This window comes from Bacillus rossius, chromosome 15 (assembly GCF_032445375.1).
Source record: "Bacillus rossius redtenbacheri isolate Brsri chromosome 15, Brsri_v3, whole genome shotgun sequence".
Taxonomy (NCBI): domain Eukaryota; kingdom Metazoa; phylum Arthropoda; class Insecta; order Phasmatodea; family Bacillidae; genus Bacillus; species Bacillus rossius.
In genome coordinates this window covers 531,505-555,187 of record NC_086342.1, presented here as the reverse complement: position 1 = coordinate 555,187, position 23,683 = coordinate 531,505, and the positions used below count along the sequence as shown (strand labels likewise).

Sequence of the window (23,683 nt, the reverse complement as noted above, 5' to 3'; positions counted from 1 at the left end):
CATCCTCCAGGTCACCCCTGTACACGTGCCAGAGCTACAGGTACACTCTCCCAGGAGTCATAGTGCTGCAGGTACTCCCCATACATCATGCCAGTCTGAGCCGCCAGCACCTCGCCATCCTCCAGGTCACCCCTGTACACCGTGCCAGAGCTACAGGTACACTCTCCCAGGAGTCATAGTGCTGCAGGTACTCCCCATACATCATGCCAGTCTGAGCCGCCAGCACCTCGCCATCCTCCAGGTCACCCCTGTACACGTGCCAGAGCTACAGGTACACTCTCCCAGGAGTCATAGTGCTGCAGGTACTTCCCATACATCATGCCAGTCTGAGCCGTCAGCACCTCGCCATCCTCCAGGTCACCCCTGTACACGTGCCAGAGCTACAGGTACACTCTCCCAGGAGTCATAGTGCTGCAGGTACTCCCCATACATCATGCCAGTCTGAGCCGCCAGCACCTCGCCATCCTCCAGGTCACCTCTGTACACGTGCCAGAGCTACAGGTACACTCTCCCAGGAGTCATAGTGCTGCAGGTACTCCCCATACATCATGCCAGTCTGAGCCGCCAGCACCTCGCCATCCTCCAGGTCACCCCTGTACACGTGCCAGAGCTACAGGTACACTCTCCCAGGAGTCATAGTGCTGCAGGTACTCCCTATACATCATGCCAGTCTGAGCCGCCAGCACCTCGCCATCCTCCAGGTCACCCCTGTACACGTGCCAGAGCTACAGGTACACTCTCCCAGGAGTCATAGTGCTGCAGGTACTCCCCATACATCATGCCAGTCTGAGCCGCCAGCACCTCGCCATCCTCCAGGTCACCCCTGTACACGTGCCAGAGTTGCTTCTATCTGGACTTGTCAAAACTACGCGATACCAACACAGCGAGTCGCACAGCTCTGCAAAGACAGAGTACATTGAGAGTGGAGGGTCCCATGAGTAGCCAAGCTCGGGATACTTACTAACAACTAGAATTTTGCATTTATATTGAGCACTGTTCTGCACATCTTACGGATTTTGCCATGGCTGGGCTGCTCTTCAAACACATTTGCATTTCTTTTCTTTTGGTTATTAGAGGTCGTTAACCTAACACATCCAGAAAACCTACAGCAATGGTAAACATTTATCCCTTGCTTGGTTCTAGTCAATGGGTAAGATGGTATCCTTTACTAATGGCAGTTATTGAACCTTTTTTTTCAGGGGGGGGGGGGGCACTTATAGAGCTGTAGAGTATAGCATTATTGTTTTTTTTAATGTACAGATTATTGAATAATATTAGTTATGTGTAATTTAATAATTTGGTACCTGACTCCTCTTGCAGATTTTTTGATAAGTACAATAATCACTACTGCAATACATGTTGATTCTTGCATACTACTTTATATCTCTGAAGTTTGCTTGCACTCTCTCAACTGTGAAATATTGTAGTTGCCAACCACTTGCTGACCATCCACAGTTTACATCTGATAGCAAATGCAGTTAAACCCATTAAATTTATAAGGACCATCGTATCACAATCACAACTTACTCGTCACATGCTCCCAAACATTGCTGATGGGATTAGTTTTCTTAAATACTACGTCCCCAACATGAAACTGGTTAATTCCTGAAGCTGGTTTCTGCTTCTTTCCGTTTTCAGCTACTCGTACCAATCTAGCTTTAGTTAGTTACAATATTTCCCTGTTTAAACTTCCTTATTCTTTCTTGTTTGTTATCCATCTCCTCTCGTTGCATGTTGGCAAACTACCAGGAGTAAGTACTTCGGATCTCTCAGCACTTTAGACTTCACTGGGAGTAAACTACTCGAACTGTTCTTGCCATAGTCTCGTTTACATCTATTAGGTGCTTTTGCGCCAAGTGTTTTTATTGGGTGAAAATTACAAAGGCGAATCGTTCAGAGGCTTCTGTCTCCTGAAGTATACTTATAATTCTTGCGCTGCAGGTGGGGATGAGTTGTGTTGATGGAATGTGATGAAGTGGTCGTTAGACGCAAAAAAAAAAATGTTGACTTTGGCATTTTCCTGACCAGTCTCCGCAGGGATATGTTAGGTAGGCAGGCAATCATCTTGACGATATAAATACTAAATATAACATACTTTTCACTTATTAATAAAACATTTCTGACAGTTCCAAGTTTGAAAGTTAAGAGAAATTGCCTAGAGTAGAGGGTACATAGAGTATCTACACATACGATCTAGAGTAATGTTTCTGAAGTAAAAACAAAATTACACCTTTTCATCACAATATTTACAGACACAAACACTAAAACATCATGTATATTTTGTAATATGACAGTATGCTCTTGTACAGCCATGATATAGTCTGACACTTTGCTACTCCCGTGACAAAAACCGTATCTGGCAACCACCAAATTCACTTATTGTATTGTTAGGCCCCTGCGCTGAGACATTTCAGGGGTTGGTTTAAAATGATGTACGATCAAACGTTTGTATTGTTTTAGTATATAATTATATGAGTTTTCTCCTTCCGAACATCTTGTGTTGTTGATGAAATACAGTTGAAGTACAGTTTGCCGGGCCAGATGTACCGCGCTGTATGTTTTCGAGACCCGGCGTGTGTTATGTCACCGCAGTGCAGTGAACCCCCCCCCCCTCCTTACCCGCCGGTCCCAGACAACCGAGTTGTGAGCGGCGTAAGCTCCGACCTTCACTCCTAAATGAGACCGCCAGGAAAACAAACCAGAACCACTGCGACGTAACTTGCGCTCTTACCCGGAAAACCCCGCGCCCCCTTCCTAAATGACAGTGTTATAATCACTTTATTTATCCTAAGGCTGTAATTCGAAATTTCCGCCTCGTGTCGTATAATTCTGGTAAGTAGTGAACCGTGTAATAATGACCGAGAGTTTAATCGAGAGGCATCTCCTGCTGGACCTCCCTTGTCCGAGGCAAAGCACTGGACACTGCGAGGAACCACGTGTTGCTGGTGGCTAAGGGTCTCTCCTAGTCAGGGCGTATCTGTCAGTCGACACCCAGCCAGTGTTAAAGCGACGCTCGCTGGTGCTTCTAGTGCAGTGTCGCCTCTAAGCGCAAGGCTGTCGACTGGCAACTATGATATCTGAGTGGTAAAAGTAACATTACATGACGGAGAAATGAAGATAAAGGTGTAATACCAGTCACCCGAGTGCTTTCCAGAATCTGTCCCGGTGTTTCATGCCTGGACATTGTTCTGAAAACACGAGTTTTAGCTATTTTCATTCTAATACAAATAAAGTTAAAAAACAAAATCCTGAAACAGTTTTCAAATCGCGTGATGGTCTTCAGAAGTTCTGCACAGAGTGCACCCGGGAGGAAAAAAAGGGGGGGGGGGATAAAGGTTAAACGCTTGGGTGCCGGACACATGTCAGACTGTGGACTGGCGGAAGGCAGCGGGAAACCATGTTCCACCGCGGCGTTGACTGAGGTCAGTAGTCTCTATACTGAAAAGACGTCACCCGCGGTGCTGTAGTGGTTAGGCTACTAGCCTCTCGCACGTGGGAGCACGCCGGATATCACTGGCCAGTGTTTGTGAAGTGATGGATCACAACACAGTTTGCAGAACACTTAAGCTTCTGTTGTAATGGTTATGGGCCACACTTGACATTAAAAAAAAAAAATGCCTGACAAACCCGAGAACCTTTGTTTCTATATTTGTTGAAGCCAGAAGTTGTGGTGTGTTGCAACTGTTACGTCATCTGCATGCGCTACGTGAAGTGAACACAAGGCGGATCCTGTAGGTTGATGCAAGACTACGACACCGCAAAGAGCATCATACTTTATCAATGGTTTGTGGTGCCCATCATTTGGCTGTATTAAATTACAAGGAATGATGTCAACAATACTGCATGAACACGACCTGAGCCACGCAGGGGGGGGGGGGGGGGAGGTTACCGGGTACTGCGAGGTGGCCTGAGGAACTCAACGAAAGACTGGAAACTCAAAGTTATTTTTCTGTACCCGCATACAATCACCGACTACATTGCCATCTATGAATATACAAATACGTAATGTGATCGCAAGTGCGTGACGATAGAATTTATTAAAAATATCAATTGTCAACAGTAATTTCAAGTTCAAACGCAGGCACTCGATAACTATCAATCTCGCATAGTTAAGTAGAGTAGGTATTAACAATAATACAAGCCTTTAAACTTATTTATTGCTAAGATGCTCGATACAATTTCAGAATGCTGAAAGTTTTTAATTTTAATCTTTAAAAAAAAGATATTTTTTTTTTACATTATGAACTAAATATATACTTCCTAGTTTCAATGTCTACGTTATTGTAGAAGCAGATCAGGTGGTGTCACATTGCCGTAAAAAATAATCGCACGTTTGATAAACAATAATATTAAATAATAACTGATGTTTTTGCTGGTATTTAACGCCGCCATACACGTGTCAGTTGTACAGTTGTAGTGCGAGGACTCACCCGCCAGCGTGCACGCACGACATGTCTGCTCCGGCAGCGACCACAGGCGCTACTGGCGACCCGCGCCGCCTGTGAGGCGGGAACCCCTGCTGTCGCGGCGACAGCCATGTCGCTCTCTGCTCCAGGAGCGCCAGGCGTGTCGCAGTCAGCAGGTCTGAGCAGCGACACGCGACACGCGAGCGTGGCCAGTCTGTGTTGTTGCTCGCAAGTGGACACCGGCCAGTTTCTGCGCGTACAACATTATAATATTACTATGCAGAATATATTTAAACATTCTAGGATACCTATTTTATTTTCTAAAATGTCTGTAATACCCCAGAAGTTTTGCTTGTTTCGAGAAATGTATGATGAATCATGGCAATAAAATATGAGCATACATCATTTCAATTTTTTTTGTAAATTATGATATTTAATGTCACACAGTGAATATTAATAACATTTAAATAATGAGATAAAAATAACGTAATAAAACAATTTCTTCATAAAAAAATTAATTAAAAATCTTTTTTCTGCAATTTTCATGTACGATAACAAATAATTAAATAATTTGCTTCTAAAACCTCTCACACTCACATACAAGGTTCTCTACCTGTGGTAGGTGTGTTGTGAGCAGGTCGCAAATAGCGTGTCGCGGCGCAGGTCGCGGGTCTCTGAACTAAGTATTATCGCCTACCATGCAATGACGAATGAAACAAGACGCCAATCAAACACCAAGTTATTCCAGTGAAGTAGGGTACTGCCCAGATTTCGTGTGTTCAGTATGGTATTATATAAATGTGCTGAATAAAAAAAGGGGGTTGTCTGTAAAGTCGGTTTACGGACGATAATTTTACGTGATAACGTGAGTGGAAGAGAGATAGATGCGTCACAAGCCGAACGCTTAGGCCGATCGTGCCTCTCTATCGCTTGTTCCGCGCTCTCGCTTGCACGATCGGCTCAGGCGGAACGTGACAATGAGTCATGCTTTTTCGTGCGTGCAGCCGGCGTTCATCGATTTATAAGACGTTATCACGTCAAAAAATTAAAACAAAAAACATTTTATTTAATAATATTCAGAAATATATTAATATAAATTTGATTTATTTGCAAAAAAAAAAAAAGAAAAAACGCGTCATTAAACTTTGAAAGAATTTTGTTTCTCTATGACCACAGGATGGGCGCTGGAGTCTTAAGCTGGGTTCACAATTGAAAAAATAACAGTAACAGTAACAGTAGGTCGTGTGCATAGGATATGAACGCCATGTTTCCTAACCTAACGATTCACAATAGCAGAAAGTTGGTCGTGTGCATGGGAGCGAGGTCGTGCGCATAGCAGTGAAATGAATATATTTTATTTCGGTCGCATACGCATGGCACAACAGCCAATGGGAGAAGAGCAGGGTGCTTTTTTGGCGGGACTAGAAATATGTTTATATTTATTAACCATATTGTGGTAAGAAAATGTCGAAATAATAATAGTATTATCATTATTTTGAAAGTTAATATGTTTATTTTCTAACACTGTTAACAGATGTCGCATAGTTCGCGAAATTTCATTGGCTGAAATTAACAGTAAGAATTCAATTGTGAACCGATTTCGCAGTTCGCACAGGTCGTGTGCATAGGTCGTGTGCATGGCTTGCTATGCACTCGCTTAATTTATTTAATTGTGAACCCAGCCTTACCTGTACGAGAGCAGGCGCGCCAACAGGAAATAGGTATGAGAACTGGTAAGGAAATGTCCCTGCGACTCTCGTGTCGCTGGTCGCGGCTTGTCGCTACTCCCACCACTGCGCGACTCGCCGCCCCTCCTCCCCCTCCCCGCGCCGGCCGCGGGCTGAATGGCCGCGTGGTCCCCAGCCACGCAGCTCTGTGCTACAACCATTCATGGAAGAGGGAAACCAAGAGATACCAAGAGATATGTGCGGTAATAGTAACATTATATGGCGGGGAAATGAAGATAAAGGTGTAATGCAAGTCCCTTGAGTGCTTTCAAGGATATATACCGGGAGTTTCATGCCTAAACTTAAAATAAACACACGTTTTAGCCATCTTCTAAATACAGTTTAAAATTTAAATACCGAAACAGAACTACTCATTCGCCTTAAGTGTGTGTGTGTGTATATATTTTTTTTTTTTTTTTTTTTTGTGAACTGACACCAATGTTATATTTTGAGCAGATTTTAATAATGTGAATTTTCTTGAAGCTTGGCACACCGTACGTGTGCCCGAATAGGTGGGGACCTTACTGCACGATTGTTTTTGTTGGATTCTTGTTTTGATCTTCCGAGCCCAGAATAAGAGAGTACCAAAAAATGTCAGTATTTAAAACCAGACAAAAGCGCACAGATGTATGAAACGGCACGCATGGTTTCTTCGCAAACTGTAAACCACAAAAGATGTACTGGCAAGGTTATTTCCTCTTCATCAATAACACATGGTGAATAGTTTACCATGAGACATCGACTACAACTAGGTAAAACGAGAATGTAAGATAAACCCACATTTTCTACCCCATTTGATCATGAAAGTGAATGGAATAACCATTACATTTACAATGTTGCAAGACGTCCGTTATTACATAACAATGTATGTATGTTGCATATTCTCATCACGTTTCTGAGATTAGATTTTACAAAGCTTTTTGATCTGAAACATCTTAGATCTCGGTATATGGCATTTGGTATGAGTAATTTCGTGAATGTAACTGAAGTCGAATGAAGGGAAATGAGTAACCACAGTGCTGCCATCTATGGCGGATGACGCGAACCAAAGTTCATAAAGCCAAATTTTATATTAACTGTTTAATGAATTTTAACCACATAGGCAGTATTTTAATAAAATTACTTATCGTAAATCAAGTCCAAAGCCGAGGTTTAGTAATTTTTTCGAGTCTTTTCCTCTTTTATCGCAGTCGTTTCATTATATAGTTTACATTTCTATCTGCAAATAGAATGATCGATAGTCGACGTAGCTTGCTGCGGCAGCTAATTCTAGCGGCGGGTGCGGGTGTGATTCGCGTTAATAAATGTATTTGAAAACACAATTTGCGTATATTTATCACGCTCGGCAAGAATCCTAAGAGCAATTTTTTTGAGTTTCGTATTATAAGTGTATTCGCAACAATAGAATACGTGAATTTGTTCGTTACCGAGGTTAGATGTCACACGTCACTGGCGCGTACTGAATGATTCGCTCACTTGTCTTTTAATATTTTTTGTTACATACATACTGGAGAATATAATGCGTTAAGCCTTCTCTTACACTTGACCAGAACACTATTCAACTACACAAAAATCATACTTTGTAAACTTATAATACTAAACTAACCTATTAGCTTAAGAACCAAAATTCAGACATTTTTCACTACTAAAGATCATAACAAAAAGAAAGATAATTACGTTAAATATTAAAAGAACTTAATGTAATATTTGTTATAACAGTTAAACAGTTGTAATTATCTATGAATATGAACTACGCATTAATGTGAATATAATACATTATGTCAATCAGGCCTATGGCCTCACTTTTTTTCCAATTATTTTCAGACAGGTCCCAGACGCTCAAGGATAACGCGTGCCGGAATGTAAATATCGTATCCCTGGGCCTGCTCCAAGTGTCGACCTGTGTTTACCCTGTGTATATGTATATATAATGGAAATTATTAAGTATCCAGCACGTCCGCGTCAATTAACACGCCTAGTGAATAATAAAGTAGGTATTCAGTACCTATACATATTCAAGGACCGCTGAGAAAATGGAAATTGTTTCTGTGAGAAGCATTGAGAATAATTTACATAACTTGGGAGATATTACCTTCAGTAACTAAACTAATAATGAAGAAGGAATAACTACGCATTACAAGGAAAAGTTGTACACCATAACCTTACACATAAGAGTTCTAAATATAATACATGTGGAGATAAGCGGTTATTTTTATCTGTTTGTTCCAGAAGACATATCCCTCCACCCAGTGGCGCAGGCTGGAGACAGCTTTTATGGGTGGGGGGAGAAGAGGGTTTATTTTAGAGATTTTTATGCCTGAGTTTTTTCAAGAATTATGATAACTACAAGTCTATTGCTAATATAATGAATTGCAAACCTTATAAGTTATGCGATAAGCGCAGATAACGCTTGTTGGTTTTGAAAGTTGTGTGGGGAAGGGGGAAGGGGAAAGGCTGGTCTCAGGAGACGAGTGGCGGCGTGGCACTGTCTCGGCCAGGGATACACACATCACTCACAAACACACAACTTAGAACTACCATAACTTAGAAACAGGAAACGTTGAAAATTCGTAACTTAGAAAATCACAACTTCGGACTCCCACAACTTAGAAACATACGAATTAGAGCTGTCATAACTTATAAACACGTAACTTAAAAACACACAACTTATTACTCTCATAACTTAGAAATGTCATAACTTAGAACTGTATAACTTATAAACACACAACTTAGAACTCTCATAACCTACGAACATGAAACTTAGAAACACACCACCACACAACTCAGAACTATCATAACTTCCATAACCACCAACTAACGACGCCAGCCGCAGCGCGGACTAGGGGAGGTCTGGCAGACAGGCATCCCGCGAGGTAGGCCCTGACCGCCCGGGCGCACCAACAATGGGCGAGCCTAGTGATGTGTAAACACATGACCTCGTGTGTTCTCACGTAGTTCATGATGCAAATAAACTTATTATACGAAACTAGGGCATGAAATTTAACGTAGAAATCTTTCAAATAATGCCGAGCCTGATAAATAAAATAGTCTCTTTTCAAATACCAAAATTTCTGGGTGCGGATCACACACATAGATACTTTCTGCGGCCGCAACTAGAATTTGCTGCCTGGATCGTAAACAATTCTTGCCACCATCAAACGCAGATTTCAATTAGCAGCACAAAAAAAAAACAGGAAATTTTAAACTATTAGAAACAACTCCGATAAAACCCCGGCTTTGGACCTAATTGTCAGCAATGAATATTATTAATTTACTTCCCAGCTCGTTAAAACACAAAACAGTTAAAACTGTAAAGTTTCCGCACACGTTAGTAGTTATACTTCTAGTGCATTACTAAAATATTAGCCTGAAACAATTAAGAATACACAATAACACTAAGTATGTGTGGCTTTGCTTAAACGACTGAAATCAGCCTACCAACCAACCTTAACCTTATTGAGCTGATTCAACATTATTATATTATATTATAAAGTTATTAAAAAAGTAAAAAAAATTCCAGTGATGAGATTCGAATCTCGCCCCTTAAGGTTACCAAGGGCGCGCTCTGCCACTGTGCCTCTCAGAAAGTTGGAACGGGAGTATGTGTCATGATCATTGTAATGCCAGTCGTCTTAGGCATTTTAAAACTTGAGTTTGATTTTACTATAACTATTTTAGTTTACCAAACCAATGCCAGGGTAGTTTCACTATCAAAAAGTTTTATTTGGCACACCAGTACCTACTTTTGGTATATACCCTAATGTTTACAAAAGTGACTATACACGTGGATCCGCCATATTTGTGACATATTTCCGTTCATCTACTTCCGTCCCACTGCTACCAAATGCCGCATACTGAGAGCTAAGATGTTTAAGCATCAAAAAAAAATCTCACGATTTAAAAAAACTGCTCAAGAAATCCGAGTGGCGGGTCTGTTTACTAAAAGCTTTAAAGAATACATCGAGTAGTTTTATTCCCTTTATTCTGTTTAAGAAAACTGTTGTGTTTGTTTCGTCTTTTCGTTTTTTCGTGTTTTGTCTCGTTTTGACTGTTTGCTGAATTTTTTTGGGTTCAATATTTTTGTGCTGTCATCATTTGTGGGTTTTTTTCGTTCTCTTCTGGTTTTTTTTTTTTTGAAAACTATTGTGTTTGTTTTCGTTTATCGTTTTGCTGTGTTTTTGTCTCGTTTCAACTGTTGTGCTGCATTTTTTGGGTTCGGAATTTTTTGTGCTGTCATCATTTGTGGGGGTTTTTTCGTTCTGTTAGTCCATTTTTCTTTGTTTTTCCTTTGTTTGTTGACCATATTCCTGTTGTGGAGTATTGTGTGGTGTTTATATCCTGACAACAGCAATGTTTTGCTTAATTTGTGTTTTTTTCATTTGTGTTTTTTGTAGTTTTCTTCTACAGACATACATGTGCTTAGCAATGGCGTATGACCAAAAGCCTACATCAAGTAGTTTTATTCCCGTACTTACGTAAGAGTGATAAGGGGTTACACGGGTGTGAAACAGTGCGCGCCAGTGCACACTAGAGGCGACACCGCGCTGGAAGCTCCAGCGAGCCGGGCGGACTGACGCAAGAGCCGGCAGCAGGGGGCAGTGTGGCCGCGAGGTCGCCCAGTGCAGCCCAGTGCAGCCCAGTGCAGGCCAGTGCAGCCCAGTGCAGGCAGTCACGAGACAGCCGGGTGACTCGTCCCTCCCTGCCCCAGCATGAACAGCTACTACCGCAACGGGCATGACTTGTTTTGCATCAGAATGTAGTACTGTATTTGCACCATTGTCAGTTACATTTTTATCGTACCTCGTGTACTTTTTTCTAATACTAAAGTTATACTTCTTTAGACGTGTTATGAAACAAATGATGAGAGTGTATTTTTACGATGCGCGCGCACCATGCAACATAAATTGACAGGATGAAAAAAAGTCTACATACAAATAAAAGTTATATATATATTTTTTAAATCATATACTTTAGTGGCTGATATTGAATACTGGTCCATATTATTAAAAACATTTATTTACTGTGAATATTAGTGACAGAAATTGTGTTTAGAAACTTTTTAAAGTGTATTTTCAAGTGTATTTATATAAGTGAGGTTATGTTCCCGTATGTATAATGTATTTGCATAAAAAATTATAAAAATATTATTTAATAAATAATTAAAAATAAATTAAAATAAACATTCAGTATATTTATTGATTTTCATTATTAATTAAAATTCATCTCACTTATTTTACTAAATGTAAATTAAATAATTAGGTAATTTTGTACACATTTTTATAATAATATTGAATACTGAATTTATTTAAATGTTATATTTTATTGAATTTATACTTTATATATCACTCTAGTCCTTTTATTATTTTATTTCTTTTAATTATTTGAATGCAAAATTAAAGTTAGTTTTTTTATTACGCCAAGTATGTATAACTTCTAACGTACGTACATAAATTACACGCATATTTTTTTTTTATTTCGCGTACTTTATTTATAACGATAATAAAGTTAAATGGAAACAAAAGATTAAAAAAATAACACGGTAACTATGGAGTTTTCACTATGTAACATTAATCACTTAAATCCTGTACATAATCAAGTTCCAATATATATAAAAGTATATTCATTTCAAATGAACCTGAGCCTGCCCCCTCCCCCTCCAAGCTCGCAAGCTGCCATAAACTCATTAGGATCTGAGTAATAAACACCTCCGTTATTGAAGACATGATTATTGATAACGAGTTAAAAAAAAAACAATATTATAAGACATTAGTGTATAAATATTTTTTCTATCCGCATTTTATTTTACCCTCTGCGAACTAGCGGCGCTAGTAGTAGTTCAGCCCAGTCTTAACATTGGGTTTAGTGGACTTTTTCTATAAAATATAATATTATTCCTAATTCCTTATCAATTTTCGATATTTTCCCCTGATTACAATTTTTTTTGTTGGGTGCTTGGTAAATGCCTACTTTGTACCAATGCCTTAAAAATTTCCCCGCATTTGTTAGTAGTTGAAGTGGTGATTTACGTTTTTTTGTGCCCAAGGACCTAGTTAAAAAAAATAGCAAGCTACTATAACAGAAAAATAATAGTTTAATAGTTTAAATCTTACTTACATTAAAAAGAATTACTGAAACTTAAAAATCACATTTCAGAGATTAACACCTAATTGAAGATAAAAGTAACAGGTAACTAGGCTGTGTTAGATACTAGGTATCACACAGTGACGTCTCTCGAAAGGATCATACCTGGAACATCCTGTAGCCAGTCGTCTGTAGTCGCAGGACGCGCGCATGTGTGACGGACTGGGTCTAAATGCCCTAAATGCCACCCAATCGCGGTTCCGTGTTGGGGGAGGGGAGAATATCTCCTCCCGAACTCGAACCTTACTTATGATTGAATAAATAATTGCAATTTTTTGATCAAAACGTGTATTGTATGTACTATGACAGTTTTGTATTCGAACCATGAATTTGTAAATATTCCAAGGCCAATCTGTGACTTATTTAATGTCATGTTTTGAAACTGCATCCCTAGTCCTCCTCGAACTGCCCCTGGCACCACCGAAGGTATTGCTAAAGTTGCCAGAAGATAGTTCCTGCGAGGAGATGCCTAATTTCCAGCAACGCGATTCAAGAATGTTATCTCCAGTTTCGACGGAGCGCCTGTATGTAGACCACCTACGACACACCTGACGTGTGCTGGTTGCAGTGTAGAGAAGTACATCAGGGGAAGTGGGAGTGTTCCGTAGTTCTATTGCGTGTGCACTCCATGCCTCATGCCTGTGACGGTTTCACCGTGCGACAAGATGTTCCGTGTAGCTACACAGATGTTGATCGCAACGATATATCGATACAAATATAGGAAATATCGATATTTCAGACTCAAAATATTGATAATTTAGCATTGATATTTCAGTGTTGATAATTTTTTGATATCGATATCTTGTTCCGATATCAGATTTAATTAAAATAAAATGTTCAACTCAAATACAATTTTATTAAAATTATGTAACTAAATTTGGTAGAAAAAATAATAAAATGGTGGACTGAAGGCTTCAAAAAGAGCATATTATTAATTATTAATTTTCAAATAGGAATATATTTATGCTAGTATCAGTTAATTATAATTTAATTACATTTAGCAGATTTTGCCCTTACCAGCAAAAGCAAATACAACTAAGAATGTTTTAAATTTCTTACTAATCATTATACCTACTCTTTTCTACGTGTTTTTTTTTTTGCTTAATTTTTGCTTAGCATCTTTAAAAGTCTATAACAATAACAATACATGAAAATTACTTTTAAAAAATGTTGAAACAACTGTCTAAAAATATAGAGAAGATAGTTGAGGTGCTAATTGAGCACAGCTTGTTTGTTTACCCCTTGTTGGAATTGCCAAATCCTGTGATGTACTATGATATATACACTCTTTCTTACTGTCACTGTCGACACACTGGGTATTTATAATAATTATTTTATTATTTTGTTGGGCGCCCATTTCAGTTTTTATCTTTTTACCATAGTTGTAGGTGTAATGATATTTAGGTGTGACAAACAAATTTGGGGTCAATGAACAATAGTGGCTTACAAGCATACACTGTAGGGATGTAAAATGTGTAGAAAACAAAACAACAAAACAATGGGAGGTCAGGGTTTCTCTGTGAATAAGGTAAACAAATGCCAATATTTTAAATATTAAGCTTTTATGTCTGAATCTGTTAGTGTGGACAGAAAACTTGGTACCTAATGGGTGTAGTACGGTACACATGCGTCACATAAAATGCAGACACTTATAACCTTGAAACTTCGGATTATACAGTAAATAAAAGTTAATAAAACAAATTTAGCACGACTGTACCGTAATTAGCTTGTTAATTGTCTGGAAAGTTACGTTGTGCACACTTAAATACCCCAAAAGTCCCGTGTAAAGTTACCACAATTTTCAAAATTATATATTTGATAAGTTTGCCTGTTCTGAACGTTATCATTGACTCTACAAATATTCAGTTTTGATACAATTATTTGAACTTTACTTGCAATTGCCAGACTAGTTGGCCTCAGGGTGACACAAACCTGAGATTTCCTGGACAACTGGAGAGGAGGAATAAAATTAACGTTATAAACATGCCATATTATATTTATGACGTGCAATATGTTTTCATAGAAAAATCAGATTATTTCCAAATTAGTTAAAATAGACACTTATTTCTCAGTACAAAACATAAGAACGTGTGGTACGCACTTAAAATTACTTAAGACTATTGATAAATCCTTCAAAACACCATTATTTGCAAAATATGTTGCCAGAAGTTTTTATAAGACTTACTGCGTCTCACGTAGGTCGAAAACTCACTTTATAACTCTTTCTAGAGTTACCCTAGCCTTATCAACTGTAATAGGTATATAAAAATTTCAAAATAGTGATTTTAAATGTTTTTTGCTAACCAGAAACTAAATTACACACGATTATAAACTTGCAGCACTTTGTAGTATCCGTGTACAATGGCGTCTAATTGCAAAACAATTTAAATATGTGCTAGAAATTAAATAAAATATCCTGATTGGCTGACTGTGGCCCAAACCAACAGACACCAAATACAGAAATACTTAAAACCAGACGTTAATTAACACAAAGATAAAATATATACATCAAGATTTTAAAAGAAAAATAGTTTGAAACAGTTAAACAATCAAAATAAATGTTAATGTTAAAATAACAAAAATTAAATGCTGCCTAGAGAATGTTGTTACGTGCATCTATAGCACCATAGAGTAATGCGGTTTATAGAGTAGCACTATTTCAAAGTTCATACAAATAAATTCATGAAAAATCTCAATAGATAACATTTAGTTTAAACTTTAATAGTTTTGAACTAACCGCGGTGACTCGTTATGTCACATAGTATTGAATAATAACTGGTCTTCATTTGTCTCTGCTCAGGCGGCACCATTGTGCTACCTATAATCGGAACATAAAACTGCTGAGTTCGTAAGTTTCTCTGTACCCGCTAGATGTCAGGACAGACAGGGCAAGATGTCTGGCGAGGATCTAGGTAAATCGCTTTTTTTTTCTGCGCGCACTTCGCGTAGGAGCTTTGTTGCTAGGAGACTAGCATACTGCTAACTTTTTTAAAGTTGCTCCAATAATACAAGTACAACATAATAATTTTAAATTTTCATGCTTTCAATTTGGTAATTTGGTGTCATAAATTTGTTTTACAATTGAAGGATATGTTTCAGAAAACATGATAGTACACTATACATAAACATTTATTTTTTCAAGTACTAGTAACATAATAATAATACAGTTTCATTTTTCTGCCAAATTAGTACAGTTATAGATATTGTTGCCAGACGTATCAGAGTCGGGTCGGCGTACCCAAATTACGATGTTTGAACTTGGTACCCGAGAAGACCCGTTCGGGTACGAAAATTTACTCGATGTTAGGAAATAAAAATATTTAAAAAAATCAAAAAGTATTGAACAATATCCACTTGGAATGGAAAACCAAATAGGAAGACAATCAGTTTCGGCCCCGGCCGTAACGTATTAACATTAAACATCCTGTCTTTTAGAGAACAGTCTCGGCTACGCTGTATTCATAAAGATCTCAGGAGAACCACAGGATCGTGTTGTAGCTAGTATCAAGTACAGTAGGGTGGCGACAACACGATCAGGGATACCTCTCATTGAAAACAGTCTCGACGACACTATTGAAGCAGTACACTATTTTATGTGACTATATTTACATTACAGGTAATATTTACAATAATTTAGCACCATCCTTTAGTCAGAAAATACCGTATTTCGCATGTCGCTGGAATAGTACCTAGTATTCGACGTTTACCGCATGGTGGCGGTCGAGTTACCACACAAATGAACGTAAAATGGTAATTAGATGTTACGTCTTGAAAATATCTGAATGCACCTCAACAGAATCGATAGAAATAAAACAAGGGACTTGATAAAACCATAATTGGTAGTTTTATTTTATTTTATTTTTATTTTAGAGTAGCGTCCCTACAGTAGACCCTATACTATTATATGTATTAAAATATTTTTCTGAACATAAAAATAAACATTGCCCTCTCCAGCTTTCCCCCCAAAAAATCACCACAGCGCATTTTTAAACCCTACGCAAGCGCCCTAGCAGTTGAGCCAATATTATAAAGTTTGTGTTGTTGCACTATTATGCGTTTAACAGTGTCTATGGGATATTTGTATCAGAGAAGACAGCAATGATTTTGTTTTCAAACTTTTTGTTGTATGTTCCTGAATGATAACCGAACTGAGAACTTCTTGTGCCTGAAAGTACTCGAATGTAAAGGCGAATGTACACACATTATGTGTGCTATAGCTGGCAAAACTGATTGTTGATAACCTTAGTGTAGAGGGAGAAAGAAAACCCAACTCACGCTAAACATGTTAAATAAAAAAAATACCTTTGCACTTGGAACGGCTTCTACATCGGACCAGAACACGATAGTGCGCAGAATTTAATCTTGGGCCCGGGGGGGGGGGAGTCAGGGACGTCGATGACAGAACCGCTTTGCCTGCTATTTGCTTTAAAGTATTTATTTTATTGGTGGGAATGATAGATTTTTCAGAATTTCTTAGGATTTTTTTTTGGGGGGGGGGGTGAGGATATGTATATATATCCCCCTCCATTTCCCCTCCTTTTGCGTTCAACGGATGCACAAAAATTTTTTTCTGACTTCTGTAAAAAAATTCCTTTGGAAATCAGTTGTTCAGAAAAAGTTTGTAATGCTACGAGAAAGATATTGTAACTTTGAACAACACAAGGATATTGTGGATTTTGCAAATATGAAATACTTGTTCAAGATAATACTGAGAATTTTTTTACAAAAATAGGAGCATAATTTTGTAATTTAATTGGTGTTTCATTCAAGCATAATTGTTTAAACCTTGGAATATATAATCGAATATTCAATAATAGGACATTATTTGGTTTTAATATGCTTATTAATGAGCCGAGTTAAACTGGAAGCTATTCAGGAAACGGTTTACAAATAACTTTAACTATTTGAGGTACTGGGACAACACAAAGCATAAATGCCCGGGCAAGAATCCGAACACAGTATTACTGCGAACACTGTTTTGTAGTAATACAGTTGATTCCATGTAAATGTACAAATTTACAAATACCTGTAATTTTACATAAATGTTTCTGTTCGATTTACAAAAAAAAAAAAATCGTAGAATAATAATCACTGTGTACCAAGAATAATTCTGCTGAAAGGTTCTCGCTCGTCGTGTTGATATTGTAAATGACATCACGTTCTTTCCTAACTTGTAGTTTTGTGAACTGCTGGGAGTGCAGCGATGCATACGAGGAACCCCTCTGTCGGGCAGCTCGTGATACGCGGAACAGGCCCTCACTACCGGAACTCGCCCTGTGGTTCGCTACTCGTGCGTCTCTCGGCACACGCCGAGCAGTAGCGCGGGTGGATCTCGACATGCGGCATTCCGTATTCCGTGATTACGAACCAACGCGCGGTGTGAAGGACAGTTTCGAACATTGTGAAAACCTTTGCAACGTATGCAAAACGTGTTTCTAATTTAAGTTTAGTATGTACAACAATAAATGTTAATGTTTTGCCTTAGAGGGCAATATTGAGGCTGTAACAGTACATCATCAGAGTTGGATATTGTCGGTTTATGTGAACGCTATTCACCGACTCTGGCATTGACCGCACGAGTGCAGGATGAGACGGGACAGTGGTGCCAACTCTCTCTCGTATCGGGAAACCCGACCTCGTGACTGGCTGTGCTGACACGCGGCCAGCAGTCTCCTGCAGCGAGAGGAGGGCTCGTGTTACGTCCTCTTGCGGGGAGCTCCCAGGGGCCTGTGCGGTGTGGCATTCCACTCATCTCCTCGAGTAATTCATTACCTACGTCGTCGGTTGCAGACGATTTCAGGAAAAGTAGTGTTTTCTATCCCTGGCCGAGGTACAAAAACAAAAAAACTCATTAGCACGTCGAAGAGGTGGCTGGGCCTCTCACTCCCGCGCGCCGCAACCAATCATCATCATCATCATCATCATCATCATCATCATCATCATCATCATCACATTTTGCAAGCCCAGTAATTACGAATTCGAAAACCAAGTTCAAAACTACAAATGAACACTACCCTCCAAGGCTGATACACACTCTCTGCGTAATAAATCTACAGACTCCGGCAATTAGAGCACAGGGCAGGCAGTTCGACTGAAACAGCTCACATTGGGATTCAAAGTTTTTTTTTTTTTTTTTTTTTTTAAATATAGCTCATTTATTTCCTCCCACTTCTTTATTCGTCACATTGCCCTCAGCAGCGCGCGGGTTCGAGTCCCTACCGGGATCCCGCCAAAGAAACAAATCTTAACATCACTTTAGTTGTAACTCAGTATCAATTTTTCAGAGACATCCACACATAAATTCTGTTTTACAGTTTGTGGGAAGGCAGGTAACCTCTAGGAAAGACATGACGGACGCACCAAATGATAGCGCTTTACAAATTCAAAGCAATGCCATCTATTGACAAAGTTCTAAACTAAATTTTTATTAGTGTCTTTAGTTCACTAGTAGCTGCAAGCTTCATTAAGAGAATCTGTTTCGCCAAGAAAAATAATAGGAAGTTGTCAGACTTTATTATGAGAACGTGTGGCAGACATAGATAAAGGACACAAACTCACACCTACATCCTATGAATTTCTATTATAAAACTTTATTTGCCCCTTTTTCACTCCCTGAAAGTTGAAATTTCATACTATATGAGTCTATGTCACTCTCGGGCCAATAAACTATAGTTACAAGTGTGGAAAACGGGTTCGTAAGGCTATCCAAAGTATCTTAAACAGTTTTATTTATTAATAGTATTTATATTACTAATTAAATCACCACACTTAATGTCTGTTATCTGCAAAGTCCACAGTTCTCACTCCTCACTGGAGCTGGGCTCGACAGTGGTTCGCCCCTCACCCCGCCCCTGAGCCCACACGCACGTCCCGTCGCTCGGGGTTCGCCCTCTTCACTCACCTCACACCCTCGGAACTATCATGGCGTTACCACTCATATACCAGCTGGCCGTCTCTCTTTCACGGACTGTGAGTTACGCGTCATCCCGAGCCGACCCGACGCCCGAAGCATCAAGAAACGCGTTGTAGGTCACGTCACTCCCCGCGGCGGCCTCTGTGAGCCCGCAGAATTGCCAGTCCACTAGGGTCAGCAGCAATAGCCCCTGGAGGGGGGGGGGGTAGCGAGGCACGCATGACGTCAGCAGTGCCCGGGAACTACTGACCAGCAGATAGCTGGCTCGCACTGCGGCCCGGCTTCCACGCTTTGTAACACTCTCTGCAGGCAGGTATCATGTCGACCCGTTGCTCCGTTGCTGCGTGAAAGAAAGACAGGCAGACACGCACACTTCCGCATTTTGTAATATTAGTAGGGATTAGTAAGGATATAGAACCTGTAACAATGAAATTTTATCTTGGTTCAAAATAAAGTTGTACACATGCATGGTTAAAATCTCGGACTTCTGTATTTCCTGTTTTTTTTAATTAAAAAGTTTTACATTATCGTAATTAACAATTAAATATCTCAATTAAACGAAGTAAATAATGTACGAAATATCATACAGGCAACTAAAATAAAACTTTTTAAAAATTATGTGCAAAATTTAAATAACATCCGCCAAAAACGATTTTTAACTAGCGCTCACTCTTGAGAAAGACTTGGGGGAAGGGGTAGTAGGCGAGACAGAAGCAATCTTGAATTGGTCAGTTTTTGAGCAGTAATCATAATTTATGGACTATTTCAAGAGAGAAGGCTTGGACAAGGAGTACCTACTGCCTGACGTGGACTGAGACTCAGTGGTGGATCCAGGATTTTGGTTTGGGAGGGGCTTGACCCAGCTGAGGCTAGGCTTTATCAAGGAAAACACTAAAACAATAGAGGACCCAGGTGCTTTTGGAGGGGGCTTGAGCCCCTTAGCCCCCCCTCAGGATCCGCTACTGCTGAGACTGACAGTTGAGGATCACCCAGGCAGGGCCGCAACTAGAGTCTCTGGCACCCGGGGCATGAATGGATTCATGCGCCCACCCCCCCCCCCCCCCACTTTTTTGGCACATACCACAATAATAAAGCTGGGGGGGGGGGGTCCGGAGGCCTTCCCACGGAAAAATTGTGTTATTTAAGTATTTTCCATACCTAGATGTAACAGTTTCTGTGCTACTGTAACTTCCATGTATGAACCCACTACCAGTTGTAGTAGGAATTACAATGCAATCCGGCGATTTCGGCGCCCCCACAGCTTTGCGCCCGGGGCGTAAGCCCCGCTTGCCCCCCCCCCCCCCCCTAGTTGCGGCCCTGCACCCAGGCACCGACTGCAGGCAGGCAGTGCGCTGTGGCGCAGCTCGAGGCAGACAGGTGCAGTGTGGCGGTCCTCGTGACCTCGAGCCACTAATTCCTCGGTGACTCACCTCGGTCGACCGCAGCCGATGGCGTCCACACGCAGATGGCAGCCTCGGTCTGTGGAGGTGTAGCGTGGCGCTGGTGTTTGCTATCTGGTTACCGAGTTGCCTCGTGACTCAGTCCCACCACGTCTCAGCTGCATGCACTTGCACTCTGCTGCATGAGTGTGTTCAGCACAGGGGGCGGGCACTGGACCCGACCTACCAAGAAGTGTAGAAGTTAGCAGAGATTACACTCCCCCGGGTTAAACATCATTCCTTATTTTTTTTTCTCTGAAATCGGTCACTAATTATTCTCACACTACCAACCACATAGCATAAAACCAAAGAAATTTAGTTTTGTCCCTAATCATATCAGGCTATAGGTTAGGTACACTTGGAATTCTTTGGCTTCAGGATCTAGATAACTTTAATACATTTATATGTTTTAATAAAATATATTCTAATTTGCATTTTAAGACATAAAAATTAATAATTTTTATAAGAAATAATTAGACAGAAGGTGACATTCGTTGGTAGTCTAAAACAATGTCAGGTTAACTTAGTTGGTTCACAATACATAATCATCTTTGGCTCGTTAAACCGTGATGTTTATATCTCTGTTGCGTCACTTGATACCTTACAGGAAGGCAAGTGTTGGAGAGAGTAGGATATAAATGGTGAGTCGTAGGCTTCTGGCAGCTGTGACGTAGTGCGGGTGAGTGTCCTCAGACATAACCACACACTTCCTGCCCGACGCCCCTGTGTTTACACCAGCTGCCCACGCCACTGACTGTTTGGACGAGTGTGGGCCTCCGCTCCGGGCGGCGCTCAACACAAACAACTGGTGCACTGGCTCCAAGCCATGTGTGTGGAGAGTGAAATCTACTGGCATGCTCATTCTCAGGGCCGTAGGAACCGGGGGGGACAGGGGGGACGTGTCCCCCTGAACTTTTTGGGTGGAGGGGACTGTCCCCCCCAACTTTCTAGACCGTGATATTTTTATTTTATAGTATTATTCTGCCCAACTTTATTTGTAATTTATTCACTCTCAAATTTTATCTTAAGGAAACAATAACAATTTTAACATCGATGTATCCAATTGCTAGATACAAAAACTGCTTAAAAAGCGCTATTTTGCACTTTTAAAATCAAAATTTTCCAGTGGAGGACCCCCGGACCCCCGTCTTAGTAAGAGGGGAATGGATTTACATGACATCAAAATCATTATTTGTCCCCCCCAACTTTATGAACACAGCTACGCCAATGCTCATTCTTATCACATCCGGACGCTACTGAATACTGCAGACGTAAACTACTCCAGAACTTTCTGTCTGGTTTACGTCATAGCATTCACAACTATGGTATTATGCCATATGTAACGTCCCCGTTCTCGTCTACGCACTTATTAAATTAGAATTTTTCTGTTCATCTTCATTCAGTAATAGGCGTGTTCCCTCGGCTACATTTGCTTCTCACTTCTCTCGCGTCAGTCTAGGCTTTGTCTTCATATTCAATCTTCTCCGTGTCAGCATCAGTGCCACTGAGATATGCAGGTATATGCTCGACCCAGAGACTGGTGGTGCCTGGAGAGCAGGTGTTGGCAGTCCTTCCAGGGAGGCCGTCCCAGTGGCGTGTGAGGTCTGCGGTCGAGGGTCCCTGGGGCGAACCCCACACTCACGGAAACTCCAGTCTTCAATCAACCTGTTCCATTTCCGGGACACGCCAGCCACTTTGCTGGTTTCTGCACGCCATGGAGACACATCACTGAAACTACCACGGTCGAGCCAAACTTATGTAAACATTTTTGAAACTTGCTTTTGAAAACAGTCACTAACAGAAACTCCACGTAGTTCAAAGCATACACTTTAAAAGAAAATGTATTGTAATGTTTAATGGAAAAAGTGTACTTTTTGACCTCCAACGTTTACACAGAGAGATTAAAGCAATTATTTGCCTTGAGAAGCCAAATATTACATTGTTTTAATACTTTGTTCTTAAGTCAATTATTTGAAGAAGTCGTTAAAACAAATCATAAAACACACACATTATATATATATATATGTGTGTACGTGCGTGTGTTTGGAAATACATGAAGCACTTATTACAGAGAAGCTTACAAAAACACGTGTGCAACAGGAAATAAATGCAGACTACTTGGAAACACAATTTCTGTAGTTGTGTATGAGGCGGGTCGGGCTAAAATGGAGAGGACATACATTATCGTATCCCACTTTCCCAAACAGATCTCGTCCTTAGTCTTCCTGCTGGCACGAGATTGTAGATGCAAATGCCCCCGCGCTGCCAGGTTGCGCAACATGGCGGGAAAGAACCGAGACCCTGCGGCTGTGTCGTCACGAGACAGTAGCCAGGAGCGAGCAGCTAGCGACAGGAATCCCCCTGGCGACTCGCAGGGGAACCACCGGCCAGCACAGACACCGCTCCATTATTTATAGCTCTTTGGGAGATACTGCTGTGGTTCCAGGTATCGCATACCAACCACAGTATCTGCTTGGCTGTCTACGACATGCGGATGTCTCTCCTGGTTAGGATACGACATGCTGAGTTCTCTGCTACGTAGTACTGATGCTCTTCTGGGCTGGCTTCGACATGTTGATGCCTATGCTAGTCTGGGTACGATATGCTGATGTCTCTGCTGGGTTGTCTGATGCGTCTGGCTACGCCCATCTGATGCGTCTGTTGTTCTGGCTGCGCCATGCCATTGCCTGTGCTAGGCTGACTGCCTTCGACTCGGCACTGACGACTCTCCGCTGCTCGCCTGATTTCACAGCTTGATGATCATTGTTTAGTTGTCGGTGCTATCGGATTCCCTTCTACGAATACTTGGCGAGTTTCGTGGCTCGCAGTATTGTCACGGTGGTACAGTCGCGACTAGCAGGTGTGGTGGTTTTGGTTTTTCTGGGGAATTAAAGTTGCTCTGCAGACTTTATTCCTCTTTCATTTTGGGAGTGTAGAGTGTTGGAAGAGATCTCGCCGATAGCAGCCACGTACAATACAACACAGGATGTCGTGAGAGTAAGAAAGAAGAATATAAGAATATAAGAAAATAAATACTTTCGACAACTGCCCAGCGTG

At 40.6% G+C, this 23,683-nt stretch overlaps 1 protein-coding gene across 2 annotated transcripts in view; it reads right to left on the bottom strand.

Moving 5' to 3' along the window:
• Window positions 1-23,683, bottom strand: part of LOC134539750 (tryptophan 2,3-dioxygenase) — a 63,838-nt gene that overhangs the window by 38,193 nt on the left and 1,962 nt on the right. The window contains exons 3-4 of one of the 2 annotated variants that reach the window (XM_063382020.1): window positions 20,618-20,809; window positions 4,431-4,656 (exon numbers count right to left, since the gene is read on the bottom strand). In XM_063382020.1, the coding sequence (XP_063238090.1) occupies window positions 4,431-4,453 (23 nt within the window). In that variant the 5' untranslated portion in view covers window positions 4,454-4,656; window positions 20,618-20,809. Of the gene's footprint in view, window positions 1-4,430; window positions 4,657-14,459; window positions 14,849-20,617; window positions 20,810-23,683 lie in introns of those variants that run through there. The other variant, XM_063382021.1, reaches the window with a different exon arrangement.